General features: G+C 48.2%; 1 protein-coding gene across 3 annotated transcripts; it reads left to right on the forward strand.

The window, feature by feature from the left end:
- Positions 1 to 513: 513 nt before the first annotated feature.
- On the forward strand, positions 514 to 21,277 carry PRDM8 (PR/SET domain 8). Of its 3 annotated transcripts, none has more exons than XM_045858229.1 (4): positions 514 to 887; positions 17,095 to 17,315; positions 18,289 to 18,520; positions 18,940 to 21,277. In XM_045858229.1, exons 1-4 carry the CDS (start codon positions 689 to 691, stop codon positions 20,547 to 20,549), a joined length of 2,262 nt encoding a protein of 753 aa, XP_045714185.1. In that variant the 5' UTR covers positions 514 to 688; the 3' UTR covers positions 20,550 to 21,277. The 3 variants fall into 3 exon arrangements, with proteins under 3 accessions (XP_045714185.1, XP_045714186.1, XP_045714187.1); XM_045858230.1 differs by lacking the exon at positions 514 to 887 and adding an exon at positions 14,632 to 14,850 and having other exon boundaries at positions 18,937 to 21,277; XM_045858231.1 differs by lacking the exon at positions 514 to 887 and adding an exon at positions 15,272 to 15,355 and having other exon boundaries at positions 18,937 to 21,277.
- Positions 21,278 to 22,338: the final 1,061 nt, after the last annotated feature.

The following is a 22,338-nucleotide window of genomic DNA, read 5'->3' on the forward strand; positions in this document are numbered from 1 at the left end:
CATTAGACGAATTTGAAACAAAAAGAGGGGAGGAGAGAAACCACATTTATTATAATTCGGAAATAATTGGTAATAATTGGGAAATCCCCCTCCCAACTATTCTCCCCTTCCCTACGCTACATGTGCGAGGATGAGCTTCCCTCACCCCATCTCCTTCCTTTTCCACACTCCATCGGAAACCAAAAGTATTTCTTCCCAAGGGCGATGCCCGGTCAGTGCCTGCCTGGTTGAAGCAGTGCCTTAGTGCGGAGGTGTCCAAAAACCCATGCTGTTTGGAGAGGAATGTTTCCTGGAGCGGGATGGGCTGGGTGGGAGGAGAGGGAAATGGGAAAACCACTTCTGAGGGAAAGCGGGTGTGCGCGCGTGCAGGAGTGTTTTGGTTCCCACCCTCCGGTCTCCCCACCCCGTGAAGGGTGCGGGGGCGTGGGGACGACTCCCAAGCTGGTGCCCAGCCTTTCGCTAGACTGCCCCGGGACTCTGGGGACTTTGGAGCCGCAGGCCTCTGCTCCTCCTCCTCCCTAGGGGCCGCACACCCCACACAAACTCTCCCGGCACACACACTCCGGCACTGGGGCCGAGCGGGCGCTGCTCCCACGCTCAGAGCCCGGCCCTAGTGCCTCGCGGGCCCAGCCGCCAGGTCCTTAGCGGAGCACCCGCACCCCCGCCCGCTGCCGAGGCTCCACTCCAGATGGCGACTCCTCCAGCCCCCAGACGCCGCCCGGCAGCAGCCGGCGGTCGCTCCCTCCCTCTCTCCCAGCTGCTGCGGCGAGACAAGGCGCCTGGCAAGGAGGGAGAGCTCTACTGCAGGCTCGGACTGGGGCGGGAGCCGGACCTCCGAGGGGTACGCCGGAGTTGTGGGAGCGGGGAAGGAGCCCCGCAGGCACCAGGTGAGAAAGCCGCGGGGGAGCGCGCAATGGGACAGCCTGACTGCTCCCGCACTGCCCTCACATCCCACTCGGACCCCTGCCCTTCCTTCTTTGCCGCACCACCACCACGCCTCTGCGCCGCGGGCTGGGCAACCGCGGCTGCAAGGGAGCACCCTCGGGGCCACGGGAAAGCGGCGCGCAACCTCCAGGAGGGGGCGCCCCGCATCGCAGAGCACGGTGCTAGAGGGCAGCTCTGCATGAGCGTCAGCCCCCACCCACTGTAAGGCTGTCTTGTCCTGAAAGGTGCCCCCTACTGCTGGAGAACAGTAATGCCCACCAGCTGAGACACCACTTTTCTCATTTTTCCTCTCTTCTCAACACCTCTCCTTTCCCGCTTCGCATTTGCTCTCCCCCCCCCCGCCGCCCCCGCCCCACAGTCTTGCTTGCAGGGCTACTTTCCTTTTCCCTGGCTCCTTGCATCCTGGAACTTTGCTCTCCGGCCCCTGCTCCTTCAGCCTCTCGCCAAGGGTTTGTCCGCTCTCTGGGGGTGGTGGGGAGGAGAATGTACTTCCTGCCTAGGCTCTGGCTGATCTCTTCAGGTGCCTCCCTGGGTGCCCGAGAAAGCAGTCCTGAGAATGGCAGACTTGCGGAGGTGAGGGCATTCTCTTCCCGGCTGGGACCTCGAGGCTCTTTGATTTCGTGGTGAGTGGTGCTTTTGGGAGCAGCGCTTCCCCTGAATGCGGAGTTCGGAACTTCCCTTACTGGATGAATGTATGAAGTTCAGTGGCTTGGTAATGATCCCCTTTCTCCCACACTTGAGAGCATCCTCCCCTTACACCTGCCCTTAACAACCCAAAATCCTCCACCCACGGCAGTCCTCACGGCGGTCCTCCGAAGCAGTTGTGCTGGGGCGGGGTGAGAGGAGGAAGAAGCTAAAAGGCCCGGTCGCCTGGCGCCAGGCGCGCACCTGACGTCTCTCTAATCCCTCAGAGATCGGGTGTGTGTCCACGATCCTCTGCTTGCCCCTGCGCTGGGCATTAGACCCCGAGAGCACGTTTCGTAAGCTCCCAGCACAAATCCCCTGGGAAACATTAATCAGAACCAACAGTAAATGCAAAATGTGTTTTCATGCCATGTCTTCCTTTTAATCCAGAACGTTATTCTGGAAGCAGCAATAGACAGGGGCTCTATTAGTCCCTTACACAAGGAAATACAATCTCTGACCTACTAGACTCTTGCAATTTCACGAGGAGTTAGCCTCACTAGAAGCATGTTCAAAGACAGAAGGAAAACTGTGAGACTTGAGGCGCGTTGGCCCAATAATGAGGTGCATTTCAATCCAAAGGCGCCCCAGAAGTGGAGTGGATCACTGGCCAGGAGTCCTGAAATTCCGAAGGAGCTGCGGAGTGTGCTTTGGGAGGGCGGGGAACCGGCGCCTAGTGAGTTAGGAGCCCTAGAGGAACCCAGTTCTCTCTCCACTGAAGGCTTCGGATCCAAGTGACCTAATCTGGGGACTGTCCCCTTGCCACCCCTCTAGAGAGGGAGCGACCCCACCCGCAAGACCCCCTGAGGTCTGTACGTCGTACTTGAGATTTCTCTATCATGTCCTTCAATCGATCATATTTCTATTCTCCCATTTTATTCAAAACCGTCTTCCAGTTTCCTCATAATCATAATTTGCACCATTGCCTTTTATCTTTGATTAATTAGGAAATCGAGAAAGATAATGAAAGGTCATGCCAATAAATTAGCTTTAGGAACCAACGGACGGGATGTCTGGAGCAGCTGTGTGGGTGGGCACTGCCCACAGAGGCTGGTGGGGGTCGCCTCCTGCGCCGCAGTTTGGGCTAAGTGGAGAGATCCTCTCCAGGATAAACCCAGTGAGAACGAGACTTTTCACCATAGTAGCTGGAGGGCCTCCTGTGAATTTTAGCTTTTCCTGTTTGAGTCTAGAAAAGGGGAGAGGAGAGATCTTGGGGTAGGGTGAGGGCAGGACTCTGGTTCTTTCAAAGAGGCGTTCTTTCTGGCCTAAAATTCCGATGTTTTTAGGCGGGGATCGTGGGGTTGGAGAGGTCTATTTCTTCGGGGGATGGCAAGTTAGGTTTACTTTTTTTTGCAACCTTTCTTTCCCTGTCCATTAGTCTATCAATAGGGTAGAAGGTAGGGAGAGGGGGGGAGAGAGAGAGAGGAAGAGAAAGAGATTGGGAGATTCTGTTATTCCTATTAGAGCAGTTACTCCCTGGCCAAAGAGGGGGAAGCTAGTAACATGGAGCTGCTCCTGCGGTGGCAGCGGTACTGGAGGGTTCTGGGCTCACCCCCCAACCCCCATAGCCATGAAATCGATCACGCCTCCCAGACGGCTGAGAGAGAGCACTTTGCCACTCCTCACAGTTTCGCCCCAGCCTCTTAAGCTTCCAATTGAAAACCAATTAAAGGTTTCTATAAATCTGTTAGCTCTCCTTTTATCTGGAGACCCCTGATGCATGCGATATTGCCCTTTAGATGCCTCTTCCGTGTTTTGTTTTACAATTGTTGTATCAATATAATGCCGTCTTTCTTCCCGTCTCTATAGATACAGATACACAAGGAAAGCCAAAGCTATTCAGTCTCCTCATTTGTCCAGCAGCCGAACAGTGGTGCCCTTTCTCTGCTGCTGCTTTCCTTGCTTCGGGAGCATCAGTCGTGGTAGAAGCAGATGGCTACTGATTGGGGGAGCTTTGTGGCTCTAATACTGAATACTTTATGGAAAAGGGCTTTATCGTGCTCCATTGGGCAGACAAACAGGGGATGAGATTTATGGCCAGGAAAAAGAAATCTTTTCCAAGTTGTGACTCCTTCTCACTAGTTTCCTCCTTTGCTTGGGGCTCACAGCACTGAGGAATTGGTTTTATTTTATTTTATTCTCCTTTCTGCTAACAGTATTCTTTGGTCAGAGTCTGAGAGGACAGGATACTAAAAGCCAAAAGTTCATGAAAAACACCTTAGATCAGCGATTTTCAACCAGTATGCCACAAAAATTTTTAAAACATGCAATACCTGACTATTTAGTCAGGGGCACTGACCTCTTTTTCCTTAGAGTGTCAAATTTAAAAAAAAAAGGCAACAGCCAATGCAACAATAGCCATCTGGCATGACTGAATCAAAATTATACCTATTTTTTGGTCAGATAGGCAAAAAATATAATTTGGGTGTGCCACAAAATTTTAGTAATTAGTTTATGTGTGCCATCAGATGAAAAGGGTTGAGAACCATTGCCTTAGATTGTTGTTGCTGTATCAGCATTCTCTGCCCTCAAGAAAAAAGCAGATGAGTCAGGTGCTGAACACCATGTTCAGGAGGGCCACGTTTTCCTGGATGTCCTGTTAGTTGTGAAGAAAACACCATCATCCATTATCTTACTATGGATAGAGAACAAAAGAAAAATGTAAGTGCTCCCATCAGAAAAGTCAGAGGAGGACCCTGGTATTGAAGGAGTGAGGCAGTGATGAGGCATGTGGTGTAGATATGCTTACCCACTCTGAAAGGGTCTGAGTTATAAGGATGATAAGGGATGTCCATTAATGTATCATATTTTTTAACTATAAGACACACCTTGCCCCACCCCACCCCCCAAATTTGGGAAGAATAGTGGTTGTTAATGCTGCTGTTGAGTTCTGTTTACATTTACATTGGTGAAATATTGTGTTATGTTATTACATATTTTACCACATTTTTTTGCTTCAAAATTTTTTTCCTATTATCCTCCTCTAAAACCTAGGTGCATCTTATGGTCCAAAAAATATGGTAAGTGTTTGGGCTCCAAACTGAATTTTCAAGCTTTGGGGAACATACGGATTCCAACCTTCCACTGGAGGCCTAATTCACCGTGTCCTTGGCCATGACATAAAGATACACAGAAATGCTCCCAATATGCCTACTGTTGGCCAAGCACAGAAATGGAAACCAATCCAAGGCTGGGTCTTCCACTCTACTTCACACTGACTCCTGGTCTCCTTACTATGTGAATATGTGAAAGGTCATTTTTGACAGAACAAACACTTGTCAAACACCTTCCATATTCTCAGCTCCATTCCTCAGTCTTTGCTATTCTTTTACCTTGTCACTATAAATTGAAAAGGAAAGAACAGGAGAGGCATGGAGCTTCCAGAAGTGTTACCTATCTTTCTGCCCCAAGCTACTCTTCCCAATTCTGTGCACACTGCCATCCCACATATTGGCATGCACCTCTGCACGTTGTTTCTCTCTGAAGAAGAGAAAAAGTGGAGTGGGAGAGGTACAATTTAAAAATTATATTTACCCAGCATTTCGAAGTGGCAGGCACTAAGATGTTTTAAATAATTAACTGTTTTTGGCTCTTACTTTATGTTAGGTTGAATGCATTGCCATGCTTATCATATTTAATTCTTATGACCTTTTGAGTTAAGTATTATTATCCCTAGGTCACAGATCCACTTCCTTCACCGCAAGCAGTGGCTAATGAACCCAAGCAACCAGTCCAGCTGATAAGTGAAAACAGGCTTGTCCTTGCAATACTCTTAGCCGCCCTATGAGGGAAATGTTGTTTTTGCTATTTTACAAATGAGGGAACTAAAACTTCAGAGAGGGTAGGTGATTTGCTCAAAGACACACAGCTAGCAGATTGCAGATCTGAGTTAAACCTGTTTCGGATTCCAAATTGCTTGCTTTTAACCGACTGCCTCTCAGATCCTTCGAAAGAAAGCTTAACGAGGATCCCACTGACCCGCTGACCCTGTACTGGGCTTCCTGCCTGGGCTGGACGTTTCAAGCCTCAGGTGACCGTAAAACGCCTCGCTCCGGGGGTGGGCTGCGCCAAAGCAGCGCTCTCCCCGCCAGGGTTGGCTGGGACGCGGTACCGTCCTCTACGCCCACAATGCTCCGCGCACAGCCGTGTGCGTGCGTCGGGGGCGGGGCTTGGCGGCAGTCGGCCTGGAGCTGTCAGGCTCGAAGCCCGGATGCCCGCGCGAGGATGCAGGCCCTGGCGCGGAAGTGCTTCGTCCCGCTCTGCTTCCCGACCTGGGCGTGGGGGCCGGGCTGAGGCTCCCCACCCTGATTCGGGGCCCGCCCGCCTCCCAGGCCTGCTGAGACGCAGCCCTTCGAGGTGGAGGAGGGCCCACAGCACGTGGAGGCCAGGGCAGACTCCCTCGTTCTCCGCCCACCCAGACCTCGGCTTTCCGGCTTCGGCAGGTTCGCTCCTCAGCGGTGCATTCACGTGTTTCTGGCCCCACAGGCCGCGACGCCTCAGCCCTCGCCGACCTGACTTCCCCGTATCCAACGTGGCGCCGCTGTCGGGCCTAAGAACGGTGTCCTGCATAGGTCTGGGGGTGGACGCCCGGCGTGCCAGCCTCTCCCGGCAGGAAACCGCTCACTCTTCGTGAACAGCGGAGGAGGGTTGCGGCCTTTGGCTGGAACTTGCAGGCCCCTCCTTCAGCAGTGAACGGGACTCCTGGACACCTTAACGTATTCCTCCCGCGTGCTTTTACTCTCCAGGACCTCCTGACCATCTCCCTAGAAACATCGAGAAATCCTCGGCCTTCACTGAGTGGCTTTGCACGCGAGTACCCAACGCAACTCCCAAGTTTTCTAACGAGGAAGCCCAGGCAGTATAGTAACAGTAATGATAGCCAGCGCCGGAATGGGCATTTATGACACTGTGGTCTGAGCTTGCTAAGTGCCAATTCGGCCCTCACAGTAACTTTATGGAGAGCGTTTCCTTTGTTTCCCCGGTTCACAGATGAAGGCCTGAAGCACGGACAGGTTAACTTTCCTGCGTACCCTCAGGAGCCGGGCTTCATTCAAACCTAATCGCCTCCTGATGGGACTTTGCAGCCTGAACCTGAGTTGTTGTTCCTTCTTGGTCAGTTTTCCAGACTTATATTTCTTCACGAAGGTGACTGGGGCCTCTCTGGGATGCCCAAGGCTGAAATGAAACTAACCCAAGCTCTTGGGAGTAATCCCTTACCATCTGCTCAGCAACAGGCTTTCAAAAGTGCACTCACCTCATTTTTTTTGACTGAGTCCTCACCGAGACCGGGGAGGCAACTCTCGCCAGCCTCAGTTTACCTGAGGAGGAAAACCGAGGCTGGGAGAGGTTTCTGTCTGCCCAGCTAGTAAGAGACAGGAAAACAGACCCACAACCCATGAAAGGTGTGGTGGGGGGCGGGGGACCAGCCAGGGGACCTGGGCAGGGGGCAAGGGTGGTGGTGGTGGAAAGAGCCTAACTGTTGCTGAAAACCCTGCCCTCGGGACGCCTTTCTTCTGGGAAAGTGGCCGTCTAGCAGGAGGCACGTTTTGACACTTTCCAAGGAGGTGATAGGGGGTTGGAGAAGGCGGAAAACATGACTGGCCCTTGAGTGCACTTGGTTCGAACTCGGTGCGTCTTGGACTGTCCAGAGCATACTGCTGAGTGGTCTCTCTCTGCCTCATGTTCATGGTTTCTTCAAGCTGCTTCTAAAACAGTGACACCCAGCTGAAGGTGGCTTGCTTTGTTCTGCCCAGTGCCCTGCTGTGCCAGAGATCGGCACTCTTGGGAACCATCCCAAACAAATGTAATGGGAGCGGTGTCTATCTTCTCGTGATGCTGCCGGTGGTGGTGTGGGGTGAGGGGTGCCCTCCCTGGGTCCCTACCAGAGACCTCCTTAGCCTACACTGAAGCCCATCTCTGTCGTTTGGCCTTCTCTGCACACTTCACTCTGTTGTGGTGCCCTTTACTGAGACATGAACACCACAGAATTCAGACAGGCATCGTCTGGGTCTAGCAGGCACTTCTTGCTTTGCCTTGCCACCCAAAAGTTGGGCCCAAACTCCGCTGTGAGTGGCTTGGGGGATAGAGCAGCTAATTCAGTCCTCCAGGTAAGAAAGGGAACTTGCTGTGCTCTCTCAGCCAGTTGGTTCTCCCCAGGCTGTTTCCAGAAGTTCAGAGGATCTGTGCTTATCTGGGAACATTAACTTCCTAGGGTCTAAGGTAAACTGACTCTTGAATAGATAATACTATGAGGCACCTGATCTCATGCACAAGGTCCTAGATACAAAAATCATATGTAGAAAACATATTCTGTAGAACTCTCTTCAGCTTTGCTTCTCCAGAACCAACTGTTCTCTCCTATGACTTCACACAAACTATTTTCTCAAAACCATCTTACACAAAACATGGAAAAAGGAGCACTGACTACTTTATGGACATGAGCCAGAAAAATGACACATCCAAAAAGTTATTTTTTAATTGCTACCCTCAATAATAATCACCACCAACCTTCACACACGGGACTATATCTGATCAGGTATAAACTTGTTCAGACCTAAATTGAACTCCAGGCCTTCAAAAAGTCTCAACATCTAGGTCTTTACATACAATGTTTATTCTTATTCACAATTTGTGAATGGTTTAATTGGACAATTCTGGATATTTATTCTTAAAATATGGGTTTTCCTTAAAACTTTAAAGGAGATTATTAATATCTTGGTTATCTTTGCATTGCATTACCAGATGGCTACCAAACAATCAGAGAATTGGCTTTTCAACCAGTAAGTTCAAGAGAACAAATATATTTTGATCCCTCTGCCTGTTGTTTCTGTAAAATATAGGTACAGGGTGCAGGGGAGGGTAGTAAACAGTAAAGGGGGCCAAATACATGATGATGAAAGATGATTTTACTTTGGGTGATGGGCACACAATGGAATGTACAGACCATGTATCATAGAAATGTACATTTGAAACCTATATGATCTGATTAACCAATGCCACCCCAATAAATTTAATAAATAAAATATAGGTAGTGTTATTTATAGTAGTTATGCTATTACTATTGTATGTGACAAGTTGATCTTGGAATTCTTTAAGAGACAACTTCTCCAAGTATTAGAATTGAAGAAAGACTTAATTAAAAACTTGGTAGTTTTTATTTGCTTATGAAAAATCTGTTAAAAGCTATTGACTTTCAGTGTCGCAGGTTCGATTCCCAGTCAGGGTACATGCCTAGGTTGCAGGCCATGACCCCCAGCAACCGCACATTGATGTTTCTTTCTCTCTCTCTCTTTCTCCCTCCCTTCCCTCTCTAAAAATAAATAAATAAAATCTTTAAAAAAAGAAAAAAAGCTATTGACTTTCCATGCATTGTTTAGGGAGACATTCTCCCATTGATGCTGTAGTAATAGCCCTGGATTAAATAATGAAACTTGCAATTTGAACTGAAATCATGAACGATGGTTTTCTCTCAAACAGTCCAATTTGCAATATGAGTGGGGGGGGCACTTTGGGTATGAGAGCATAGTTTGTGAAGAAATAAGCTATATTTCCAAAGCTCTCATAAAGCAATGTGAATCATCACTGTGTTGTAACTACTTGATATCCACTCCCACAAATCCTTTTCTTTCTTTCTTTTTTTCTTTTTGTTTTTTTGCCTCTCTTTTCCTTGGAGAAAATCAGGTATCTGTCTCTCTCTGGCTTCAGGGAAGTATGCCATGGACAGATTCCAAGCTAGAATGTCCTGGGCATGTTCTGCCTAGACCCCATCCCAGGAGAGGAATGGTTTATGCTGCTCATCTCCCAGCAGTCCAATTTACAGTCTAAGTCCACACCTCAGAAGGCAAGCTGAGTCCAGGTGCCAGGGAATCTGCCCACACTGTAGTATACACTGTGTGTCAATCTGCATATCTCTTTTTTAAGTCAGGAATTACCCAGAGCCTAAAATGGAGAGAAAATGAGGTTAAATTCAGGTACTGAGTGTTGGGATAATATCCCTTTTCCTGGTTGTTCAAAGAAATTTAATGCACAGCCTCTCAACTTGATGACATTCCTAAGGCCTAGAGTCAATTTTCCTCAAAACCTGATGTTTCTTTCCATTTTAGAGTGCTAGACACCCCTGGGTCCTCAGTCTGCCTGGAAAGCCCATCCAGGAGGGTGAGGTCCTCAGAATGACTGGCTGTGGCCCTGCCTACGTTTCCTTCCACCCACCCTCCTCCTACTACTGAGGTCTATTCAAGGATTGCAGTGTCTCACTATGGAAAAACTTTGTATTCTGCGTATTTGACAGAAAATCTTGCCAGCTCTCTACATATTCATCTGGGAAAGGATATAAAAGCTGAGAGAACCCAGGGGGTCAAGATTCTGGGTATTGGATCTTGATCGCAGGTCAAAGACAGGTGAGCATGAGGCATAGATTTTGGATCTGTGGTAGTTGCCTTAATGTCACCTCAGTTGCTAGCCCTGCTGGAATTCAAATTCAGAAGCCATTAAGCCTGCCGACTATAATCCAGATCCAGGAGAGGAAATGAATTACACAAATTTCTCAAAGACCATCCAGTTTGCAGCTGAATTCCAGCAGAGTGTCAGGTAGAACTTGAGAACCCTAAGAGAGAAGGTTTTAAACTTGAGAAAGGCAGGTTATAATCATAAGAACAGCAGCAGTTGTAATGGTAGTAGCAGCAGCAATATTAAAAATAACTACCATTTATTGGAAAAGAGGAAAAGCTGAAGAGAAAAAATGTGTGTCAGGAGTTGGGAGCCTAGAGTCCCTCCCTCACAGGCTACAAAAGTATCCATCCTTTCCTTAAGTCTCTTGCTCACCCAGAACCAGTTTGGGAAACACTCACTGATTTCTCACCTGATGAACCAACAGTAATACTTAATGTAAGGAATAGACGCACACCAAAATTGCCATGTATAATTATTTATTTATTTTTTAAAAGTATCCTCAATCCTACTTTGCACATCTGTCTCTTCTTGCCCCTAAGTGATTCCTCAGAAACTTTTAAATTCTCTATGGTGAGGCTGTGAAGCTCCATTATCTTCCTCCCCCGACCCTCACCATCCCTTCCAGAGATCTCCTTTTGGGAAAATTATAAGCGTAGGAAAAAGTCTCCATTGTCTGCTTTCTTGGTATCTCTCTTGACTTCCCGTGTGTTCTTTCTTCACCATGATAAATATATTTATATCAACAAAACCTTTGCTGGTGTAGAGCTTTGGAAATGGGATTTTAGCAGAGGATAAAATAGGACCTAGAAAAGAATAAAGAAAATGTGTATTCATTTCTATAGGGTAATAATCTAAGTGGGTAATTCTCAGAGACTTTACCTGCCTCCTATCACAGAGGTTGAGATATTTTGGGCCCCATTTCTCTACCCTGGGAAGAGAAAGGACATATGCGTTGTACTACTCTCTAAGAATCAGATTTCCTTTCTTACCCTTTCTTCATCTTCTCACTTAGGTCATAAAAGTCACCACTCAAGAATCATTCATTCATCAGCCTTCTCTTCAAAAACAATACTGCAGTTGCCTACACATATATTTTTACCATAACTGCTGGAAGCCTTGCCAAAGTGGAGTTAGGTGAACATACCCTCACTATTCATTGGCATCCCTCTAACTATTTAATTGAAAATAAAATCCCAGGGAAAAGAGCTCCAAATATATGAATAAACCCATTGTTCCGTGTGAATTAAATAAAAACTTTTGACTGAGGTGTGCTTTTACCGCATTGTTTATGGATAAATGACTCAAGTCTTTATGTAGTATTAGTGAATTCCAGAAAGTAGTAATGCAGAGTGATTTCAAAGTAGTTTATGCATGATTTTAGTCCATAAATTTCTAGAGAAATAAACATAATTTGTAGATTTTTAAGCTCTTATCAATGATTGTCATTTATACCATTTATATTACCAAGCAAATATGTATCACTTAAAATACTAGAAAACCATCAAAATAGGAATTTCTAGCTTAATCTTGCCCATATTTGCTTTTTTGTTATGCCAGTCATTTAATACATAAGACAAATAATTGATTGGATTAATAAAATGTTAGAAAATCTTTTATTTGGGTTTTTTCTGATATCAATAGGGGAAATCTAATCATGGGGGCAGGAAAATGAAGCTGAGAGAAAATGTCATCTAATGGTCAGCTTCTCAAGACATCCCTCCCCTTTTTGATGTATAGAATCTTAGCTATTTTCTGCTTCAGATTTGGAAGGTCAAGCTCCTCCACTCCCAACATGTTGGAAGCATGTTGGAATGTTGGAAGCATTCTTTATTTCATACAAACTGGAGTCTAGGTCTCAGTACCCCAAAGGAGACATAGTCTAAGAAATGACCTTTATGTGTAAGGAAGAAAAAGCCAGGGTAAAGAAAAATGCCTTCCATTTAAAGTTTAAGATTTTCTAGAATGTCCACATTCTGGAATAGATGCTTTTATATTTAGAATGTGTAATAGAAAGTTTTTTTAAGTGGCCTGCATGGGCAGATGATTTTTCCTGGGAAAGGCAAACTTCCTGTTCTCTAAATAACAGCAAAAGGAGGCTCTAGGGAATGTTCTGTTCAACAGTTTAATGGAATTTGGTTTGAGGACATGCTCCCCAAAGCTCATACATACACCTCCCTTTGCTTTGGCAGACTACAGTTTCTAAGGGACCACAACTCTCTTATGGCTACTTCTTTACCCAGCTCTTGTTTACACCTGTGCCTCCTTCTTTATCCTTTTCTCCTTCTCTGAATTCACTGAAGTGTTTGGAGACTATTTTCCCAACTTGTGGATTATTTTTGAGATGTTTGAGGCAATTCTTTCGATGTTTCTAATCCCCCTCCCCTTTCTTGAAACAAGAGATGGAGGGTGAGAGGGGAGTGGGAGGAGGAAGAGAGGGAGAGAGGTGAATGGAACATCTTGTCCTAAAACATTTGGTAGCCCAATGCAGTGATTCCCACATAGGGACTGTGAGAGCCCTCGGCTTTGTGCTTTGGTCATTACATGAGTTGCCCTTAGGCAAACTATGTAAAGGTGTTCACACATGTATAAATAGAAATAATATGTGAAGACAACTGCAGTTTGAAAGCTTTCTTGGAAAAACCAGTAGCTAACCTGAAAATTAAGGGGGAACTGTCTTCATTCTCCGTGCCCCGTCACCCCACCGCAATATATAGGGATTTTTCAGCCCTACTTTTCTGGAGTCCCAGCTAATCCTAGGCAACGCTGGCTGGCTGGCTGGCTGCATCTGATAGGAAGGACTGTGAATTTATTTGTGGGAGCTGACCAGGGGCTGTTGAAATGTCAAGGGGGGGAGAGAGAGAGAGAAATGGGGGGTGGGGAGAGAGAGAGAGAGAGAGAGAGAGAGAGAGAGAGAGAGAGAGAGAGAGAGAGAGAGGGAGGGAGGGAGGGAGGGAGGGAGAGGGAGAGAGGATAGAGAGGGAGAGACCAAGGGACCAAGACCAAGGAGAAAAGAACTCACTCTTTCTGGCTTTCTTGGACTACAGGCGCTAGCGAGGAGAGGCGCTCAGAGCCTCGCTGCCTCACTACTGGGTTCCGGAGGGAAGTCTCGAAGCTGCGAGAGAGTATCAAACTAACACCATGAGCACCTTTTCCTTTTAAGCTGCTCTTTGCCAATCCACATCCCACTACCTTAATCCAACGCTGGATTAAAATGAGGCTGTCTTCACTCCTTCTTAAATTGTTCGGCGTCCTCCAGTTTACCAGGCTACACATCTGGCTTATCCTAAAGCTAACCGATTGTCCTCTTCCATGTAAGGTTTTGTGGGTGGGGCTGAAGGAGTAGGACGGTCTATACCACTCAAAGGCCTTCTTCCCTTAGGATTAGAGAGTTAAACGGCGAAAAAAAAATACCCCGAGAATTCCCCAGCGAAAATGTGTTGTGGCCCCAGTGGAAGGAGTCAGCTTTCAGGCTCTTAAAGACCTGGAGTCCTTAGCACCAGCCGCTGCCCTAAAGGGGCCAGCCAACACCTCTAAGTGAGTGGCCTAGCGCGCAAAACTAGGCTCCCGAGGCGGCAGCGGTGACTCCATCCACTCTTCCACTACCGGCTGGACGAGAAAATCTCCCCAGAGCGCATCTGGGTGATAATTTTTACATTGACACCCACACACACACCCAGAAGTCTTAGTATGTGGGCCTCCCCCAACATGGGCCCCCTCCCTCCGGGACTACGCAGAATTCGTGGGGCAGAGGGCAGAACAGCGGGAATAGCTGGAGTGTTCAGTAACCTGGGTTCATCCCACTCATCTGTCTCTCACCCCATCCCCCGCCCAGGTACTTGTTTCCTGGGACCAGACGACCCCTGTAAATCTACTTAGGAAGTCTGGTAGCGTTCTCACTTTATTGTCCTTACTCCATCTCCAGCTCCACAGAAAGACTGGATCAAGTTCTCACCAAAGCGCATCCTTTCTGTATCTTGCTTAGAAGGGCTTGGAGGAGTGAGCGCTCCTGGAGAGAGCTGGAGCTGTTTTATCAGCCCCAAGCAACTTAGCTGCGTGAACCAGCAACGCCTCAATGGCCAGAGAATCCCTTGGGGCTAATCTGAAAACCCCGTCCCCAGCACAAAACTCAGACTCTGGAGGTGCGCGTGGGCTCCGCGCGCTCGCTGAGTGGCCACCTTTCTGTCAGAGGTTCTCCAAGTGCCAGGGGAAACGGGAAAAGACCGTTTCCACTTATTTTGGTACTTCCCTTTAGACCCCTGAAACTGATTCCCCCCTTCCTACCAGTCCCAGAGGGGCGATTCTTTAGGAGGAGGAGGACCAGTCAAGCTCAGAGAGGCGTTGCCTTTTGGGGAAGGAGCTCAGGACGTGCGGGCAGCCGGCAGGCCGGAGAGAGACCGCTTCCAGGCAGGCAGCGCCGGAGGGAGCGCCCAGCCCAGCAAAGAGTTAAAGGGAGGGGACGTGGGCTGTCACGCGTCATTGGGCAGATTATGTGCAGCAAACAAAAAGTGTGTGTCTGCGTGCCAGTCAGTCACTGCATCGGGTCCATCTGTACAACTCTCGTTCTCTCTCTCTCTTTCCTCTCACTCTCCTCTCATTTCGCTCTCCCCATCTCTCCATCTCTCTTTCCCCTCTTTAGGCAGCGCCTACTAGACAGCAATACCAACACCTCTTGACATGGAAATACACTGATACAATAGGCAAAAGAAACAGTCGATAGCATCTCTCGGTTCCAGGTGGCGTTATTTGGCCGATTCTATCCTGACCTTATTCCTGGTAAGTCTATTTGCATTGATGGGGAAGGGGGATGGGAGGAATGCTGGTTTCGTAGGAAGAGTGGAAAATTTTGTCCTCCGTTTCCTTAGTATCCAGAAGAGGGGGGAAAATAATTGTAGAGGGGATCTCTGCTGCCAATAAGATTATACAAAGGGAGGAGCTGGTGGAGAGCACTTTGCCGGAGAAGCAAGCGACTGGGGCGCGCGCGACCGCCAGACAATGCCTGCTTCCAGGGTAGGGAGAGCGGCCGGCGGCAGCGCCGGCTTCCCAGAGAGCTCAGCCGGCTCTGCAAAGGATGCCCTGGCGGACGAGAACCGGGGCCCTGGAAGGGGGTGCTGAGCTGTGAAAGGTTGGGTGGCAAAGGCCACCGCGAGCGGGCGGGCGAAGCCAGGCTTTCGTCTCGTCCCGCGATGGTTGTGACCGGCTGGGTGCTCGTGACGGCCGCCAAGGCGACGCGGTCCCCTATTAGCGCGGTGCGGCGAGGACCTTTTCACCGTATTGTTAGGTAAAACTGCATTTTAATGATTGTGTCCCTGCTGTTGCCCGACGTGACGGGGCGACCTCCCGGCACAATGAAACATTTGTTTGAAAGACACTTTTAAAAGGACGAGAGAAATTGGAGCATAAAACGCTGAGTTGGGGAAATTGAAAAGGAGAGAATAGGATTCCGTTGAAAAGGAGATGGGAGGTTCTGGAAGATTTTTGAAATATATCTAAAATTTCAATTGGCGATAAGAAACGCTATCTTGTGTGGGGTAAAAATGTCCACGGATAGATGCTCTATCTCAAAGTAACTTTCTACTTTATGGGTCTTTCTCTTATTTCTGTCTGGCAGATGCTGCTCAATACTTGACATTTCGTGGGGAGGGGGGGGTGTAGAAGAGTGAATGAAAGAAGAGGCTGACCAAAGTTTCATGCTCTGTTAGCTGTAAAGGAGAAAAAAAAGCAGTACCTTGAAATCACATTGGCAAAATTATTTGGTTAATAAACATTAAGATAAAAATGGGCATTACTAATATTATTCCATAATGCACAATTTCTCAGGAAAATAATTATGTCTATTCTTTCCTGCCACTTAAATTACACCAAACATACATGAATTACTGCCTATGGTGGCATTATTGGGGAAAAACCAAATTGGGGAAATATTCTAATCAATCAGAAAGAGTGAACAATGCAGTTACTTCAAAGCCAGTTTAAATGTTAAATAACAGGTTTTTTTAAATGGTAAATATTGTAGGCAGTGTCCAGTGACAAAGGGAAAAAAAGTCAAATGATAGCTTAATAGAGAGCCCTCCATTGGGGCATCACTTTCTAAACTGCTGTGGATGAAACAGCTGGAGTGTCCACTGAGGTCTACTTAAGTGGGGCTGCCCCCTCTTGCCCAGACTGGGTTGCATTTAGGGAGCAAGAATTCACCAGTCATTACACACGCCGTGGTTCACACAGGGGATGCTTCGGACCTGCCCTGTACCTTTTCACTTCATGAGGCACGTGTGACTCAATCCACCCCCTTGTATAACAAGGTAACTGGGATTCGCCCTCATCCATAAATAAGCATGTTGAGAAAAAAATAATTACCTCTGCTTGCTGCTTTTAATTAAAGCCTCGGAGGGACAGTGTTGGATTATGGTAATGAGCAGACATACGTCCTTTCTTGTAGGCTGCAGAGAAAGGTTAGCTGACACGGAATCAGTGGCCCTGACACTCCACTTGAAATCCATTCGCCATGCTTGGCTGTCTCCACCTGTTCTCTATTGCAGCTCCCCTCTTTGGAAGAAAATAAAATAAAATCAGCTCCCAGGCATCCAGTCCAGTGCATAAGAGAAAAGGAGAGGAGCTTTCTCCCAAAAGTTAGAAGTTTCTTTCAGTCAAGAAAGTCTATAGGCTAGTAAAAAAACACTGTTTTATCCTCTACCCTCACCTCCCCCAAATCCTGCCCCATCCTCCCCAACTTGACTGCAAAACAAAACAAAACAAAAACCTTGTCTTCCCTAGCCCTACATGTTCTCTCTCACAAGCAGCTAGTCTACCTTGAGCTGACACTATTCCAATTTTTTAGTTGGCATCTTCAAAATATGCCAGATTTAATCTGCCATTGGCTTTATTTCTGAAATAAGAGCTTTGCAAAAAAGCAGGCGAATTCAAGAAAAATCTGTCGAGTAGTTAAAATGTTCTGTCTGGATTCATAAAGGCAAAAAGAGTAATGTACTTCACTTTGGTGTCCTGTGCGTCTGTCTCTAGTGATGGAGGATTCAGGCATCCAGCGAGGAATCTGGGATGGAGATGCCAAGGCTGTCCAACAGTGTCTGACAGATATTTTCACCAGCGTTTACACCACCTGCGACATTCCCGAGAACGCTATATTTGGTCCCTGCGTCCTGAGCCATACTTCCCTGTATGACAGCATAGCTTTCATAGCTCTCAAGTCTACCGACAAGAGAACAATTCCTTATATCTTCAGGGTAAGTCTTTGCTGATGCTGCTTGGGGTAGGAAGGTAATGCCTAGTTGAAAACTGACTATTATTCTAATGACAAGCTGAGACAGGTTGTGAATGTAGAAACTGCAGTAAAGTGAGTTGTCCTGTTTCACACACCCAACATTGAAAAGGAAAAATTAAACTGAAATCATTGTCAACTGATTTTTCTGGAATAAATGACAACATTTGGTTTGGAGTACCAGCTATACCTAAATCAGTGGCTCAATCCTGGGCTTTCCTGATGATGATATTGACTCTGGGAGATTTTGGAAGACTGAGGCTATTTGCATAATGAGTACTTTCTGTAAGTATGGGAGCACTTGCCTTCCAATATAGGGGTCCCCTTCCCCTAAATATATTACCCTTTCTGGGAGAAGTAGCTAATGCCCAGAGTTTGTATTTGAATAAAAATCTTAATAGTTTGACAATAAAACATCTTTAAATCCATATGTTTTAGTGTGGATATAAAAGTCCTTTTCTCATTCTTTCTTTACAAAGAAGAACTAACAATTGTTTAAGTCAAAATTAAGATGAGTGAATGCCATATGACAATTTCTGAGATCCAAATTTTTCATTTCCAAAGCAAAAAAATTCCCCCACATTTTTGTATTATGGGATAATTTAGAAGTAAATTCTTGAGACGTTAACACTAATTTGAATTGGAAGAAGAAATTTCTTCATTTGATGTTCAACTGGTATATGAAAACGACGACTTAAATAATCACTATGATTGACCCAGCATCTCAAAGAACAGTTCTCTTGCCTGCTGGGCACAAACAAGAGGATGGGTGCCAACTTGGGTCAAGTTGTTTTGAATCTTGATCTCAAATAATTCTTTGGAAAAGAGAGACGCGTAGGAAATGGCCCCCAATTCCTTTGGCTTTATTCTCTCACAAGAGTGTCCCTCCCCAAACCCTTTCCTCCTTGTATTCTTTCTTTCTTTTTCTTAAACTGTAGGTAGACACCTCAGCAGCAAATGGTTCCTCAGAAGGTCTCATGTGGCTGCGTCTGGTTCAATCGGCCAGAGATAAAGAAGAGCAGAACCTTGAAGCCTATATAAAAAACGGACAGCTGTTTTACCGCTCTCTCCGAAGGATTGCCAAAGATGAGGAGTTACTAGTTTGGTACGGCAAAGAACTGACTGAGTTACTCTTGCTCTGCCCCTCTAGACCCCACAGCAAAATGAATGGTAGGTTGGCTTTCGACCCGCGCGTGGGCCCTTAGCAAACGGGGGGCGGGGTGGGGGGGGAGAGAAATGCAGGGAGCGGCGGGGTCTCACTCTGGCTCCTGAGCGCGCCTTTCCTTTCTTTTGGTGTCTCTTAGGAAGCTTCTGTGATCTAGTCCGTAATGAAGCTGGGGCAGATAAGTGAGGATAAATCAGGGGGCACTTGGCTTAATTACAGCCCTCCCCCCAAATCAGGAGGGAAAGTTAGATCAAGTCGTACAGGATCCCCTCTTTTTCAGGCACTGAGGCCTGAGAGATTAAGGTGGATTTGTGAAGGGGGTGATGGCAACTGGCCTGGAGACGATCCTGAGTAATCATGTGGTGTGCGTGTGTGTGCCTGCGCGCGTGTGTGTGCGTCTGTGTGGTGTTTGCTCACTAAGCAGGGTCGTCCCCTTACACATGCCTGGAATGCAGCCAACGTTTCCAGTTTGAGTTCCCCTATGTGGCGCATCTGCGCTTCCGCTGCCCCAAGAGAATTCACAGCGCTGATAGGAGCCCCCAAGACGAACAGGGTGGCGGCGTGGGCACCAAGGATCACGGGGGCGGCGGCGGCGGTGGCGGAGGCAAGGAGCAGCAACAACAGCAGCAGCAGCAGCAACAGCAACAGGAGGCGCCCTTGGGCCCCGGCCCCAAGTTCTGCAAAGCCGGCCCGTTCCACCATTACCCGACCCCCTCCCCCGAGGGCAGTAACCCTCCGGCGACTGGCGGCGGCAGCTCGAAGCCATCCACGGACTTTCACAACCTGGCGCGGGAGCTGGAAAACTCCGGCGGAGGTAGCAGCTGCTCCCCGGTTCGGAGCCTCAGCAGCAGCAGCAGCAGCAGTGGCAGTGGCCACCAGGAGGCGGAGCTGAGTCCCGACGGCAACGCCGCGGGCCTGGGCAAAGGAAAGAGGAAATTCCCGGAGGAGGCGACTGAGGGCGGTGGTGGCGCGGGGCTTGCGGGGGGCCGAGGCCGCTTCGCCGAGCGGCCCCTGCCCGCCTCCAAGGAGGACCTGGTATGCACGCCGCAGCAGTACCGCGCCTCGGGCAGCTACTTCGGCCTGGAAGAGAACGGCCGCCTCTTCGCGCCGCCCAGCCCGGAGACAGGCGAGGCGAAGCGCAGCGCCTTCGTGGAGGTGAAGAAGGCGGCCCGAGCGCCTGGACTGCAGGAGGAGGCGGCAGCGGATGGCGGGGTTGCAACCGTCGACGACCAGGACGCGGGTAGCGGCGGAGGCTCCTCCACGCCCGTGGCCGCGTCGCCGGCTAGTGCCGAGAAGCTGCTGGCCCCGCGGCCCGGGGGCCCGCTACCCAGCCGGTTGGAGGGCGGCAGCCCGGCTCGTGGCAGCGCTTTCACCTCGGTGCCGCAGCTGGGCGGCAGCGGCGCTGCGGGCGGCGCGGGCGCGGGCAGCGCGGGTGGCGCGAGTGGCGCGGGCAGCTGCCAAGGCGCCGCGTCGGACGAGCGCAAAAGCGCCTTCTCGCAGCCGGCGCGCTCCTTCTCGCAGCTGTCCCCGCTGGTGCTGGGCCAGAAGCTGAGCGCCCTCGAGCCGTGCCACCCCAGCGACGGTGTGGGCCCCACCAGACTCTACCCCGCTGCTCCTGACCCTCTAGCAGTGAAGCTCCAGGGAGCCGCAGACCTGAACGGAGGTTGCGCGGCCCTGCAGAGCGGCGGTGGCGGCCTTCCCAAACAGAGCCCCTTCCTCTACGCCACCGCCTTCTGGCCCAAGAGCTCCGCAGCCGCGGGGCCCCTGCAGCTACAGTTGCCCTCGGCGCTTACGCTGCTGCCTCCCTCCTTCACCTCGCTGTGTCTGCCCGCGCAGAACTGGTGTGCCAAGTGCAATGCCTCCTTCCGCATGACCTCCGACCTAGTATACCACATGAGGTCGCATCACAAAAAGGAGTACGCCATGGAGCCCTTGGTGAAGCGAAGGCGAGAAGAGAAACTCAAGTGCCCCATTTGCAACGAGTCCTTCAGGGAGCGCCACCACCTCTCCAGGCACATGACCTCCCATAATTGACACCGAAAGGACCCCAGCTTTCCACTCGGCACGTCCACGCACAGCACAGTCAAGCCACCTGTAGGAACAAACACGTGATGGCATCCACCACCTCCTAGTGATCTGAGACATTGCACCCAGAGAGACGGTCACATTACACACAGACTCTCAAACACGTGTGCTCCTCCAGTAATCTCATTCAAATGTTTACCTGCCACCTACACTACGCACACACGCACGCACACACAGGATGGTGGATTTTTGATTGGGTGGGTTGTTTTGAGGGGTTTTCTTTTGAATGCACGCATTTTCACTTTCCAAAAAACAAAGGTACATTTTTTAAAATGTCATATATTGCAACATATTGATGCATTTGTCATACGTTTCTACTTAAATTATTAAGCACTTACAGTTTAGATGTAATAATTGTATGTAAGGGCAAAATTTATTTTAGATAAAAAGTAAAGGAGGAGAATGAGATGCTTTCTGCATTTCTTGATGACAGTTTGTGTTCTTACAAAAATAAACAAAATAAAAACGGGGGTCACTATTCAATCAAAGTTTCCAGGGGGAAGTGCATGTATCATGAAACGATTATGGACTTCAATAAAGAATGTCATCATTATGTAAATATATATTTCCTTTTAAAGAAAGTGTAATTTTGTGCCAGTGAAATGGAGTCTGAATAGTTATGTGTTTCTTTTATCCCTGGAAAGATTTATTAAACTTTATAGATGATCTGGGTATGTTGGATGCTTTGAAAATAAATTACTATTTTCTTCAGAGCAATTATTTGGAAAGTTTTTAAATAGACTTTTGTAGCCAAGAACTACACTTTGGGGAGATACCATGTATTTTCACTGAGTCCCTGGAAAGAAGAGATAGCAGGAGAGGGACGATAAACTCTGCCCCACTTGCATTTCTTTGCTCTAAGACAATTTTGAGCCCAAAAGGGAGCAGATGAGGTTTGGTTATTAGTTGGAGAATCTTTAACTGGAACGTGGTGAGTGTCCCGATCAAAGGACAAAGCATTTAAGCAGAGACGCCTGCCTCGAAGCTAGCCTGTCACTAGGACTTCAGTGTTCTTTTCAGCAGCAGGATAATTAGCATCTTTACATGTGACCAGAGACAATTTTCAGGCCTGGACCGCAGAAACCAGATGAAAAGCCCACTTAAGTTTCTATTGGTGGTGCCTACGTGGAAGAGTATGTTGTCCTCTAGAACCGGTTAACATTCTCTCACTACCCATTAAGAGGCCCTATGGAGAGTTTCTTTAGAAACCAAAGTGAAATGACCACAGTCATCTGTATAGCAGGGCACAGCTTTCCTTTTGAGTTTTTGAGCAACTGCACAGCCTCTGGAAAATACTAGTCCTGGAGTATTACCATACAGAAGAACCGGATAACTTTCCTCCTCTCCCTGTCCTTCCTCTTATGAAAAGTCCCTTTGTATTTTTCATATATTGACAACAGATCTTAGTTAAATAGAGTGTATGTGAAAGTGTGTGGTATATCCAGTAGCCATTAGATGCAAAACTAAATGGATCATCATCCTTTAGGTATTAGGATGGCATGAACTTAGTCCACGGGCATCTTCAGAGTCACCCTGTGCATGCTCTAGTTACAGACATGATGCTGCGTAGATCACAGGTGTTCTTCCCACTTTCCCCTTTCCCTCATATCTTGCCAACCCTCCCCTGTCAGATGGAGGACACTTGTGAAGAGGTCTGAAGTGGGAAACTTGCACAAGTTCTCATTGTAGGCATTCAAAGCTTTTTCCTAAAAGTGTTTCAAAGACTTCATTATCTTGG

Source organism: Phyllostomus hastatus, unplaced genomic scaffold, assembly GCF_019186645.2.
Source record: "Phyllostomus hastatus isolate PE091 unplaced genomic scaffold, TTU_PhHast_1.1 phas_scaffold_1674, whole genome shotgun sequence".
Lineage (NCBI taxonomy): Eukaryota > Metazoa > Chordata > Mammalia > Chiroptera > Phyllostomidae > Phyllostomus > Phyllostomus hastatus.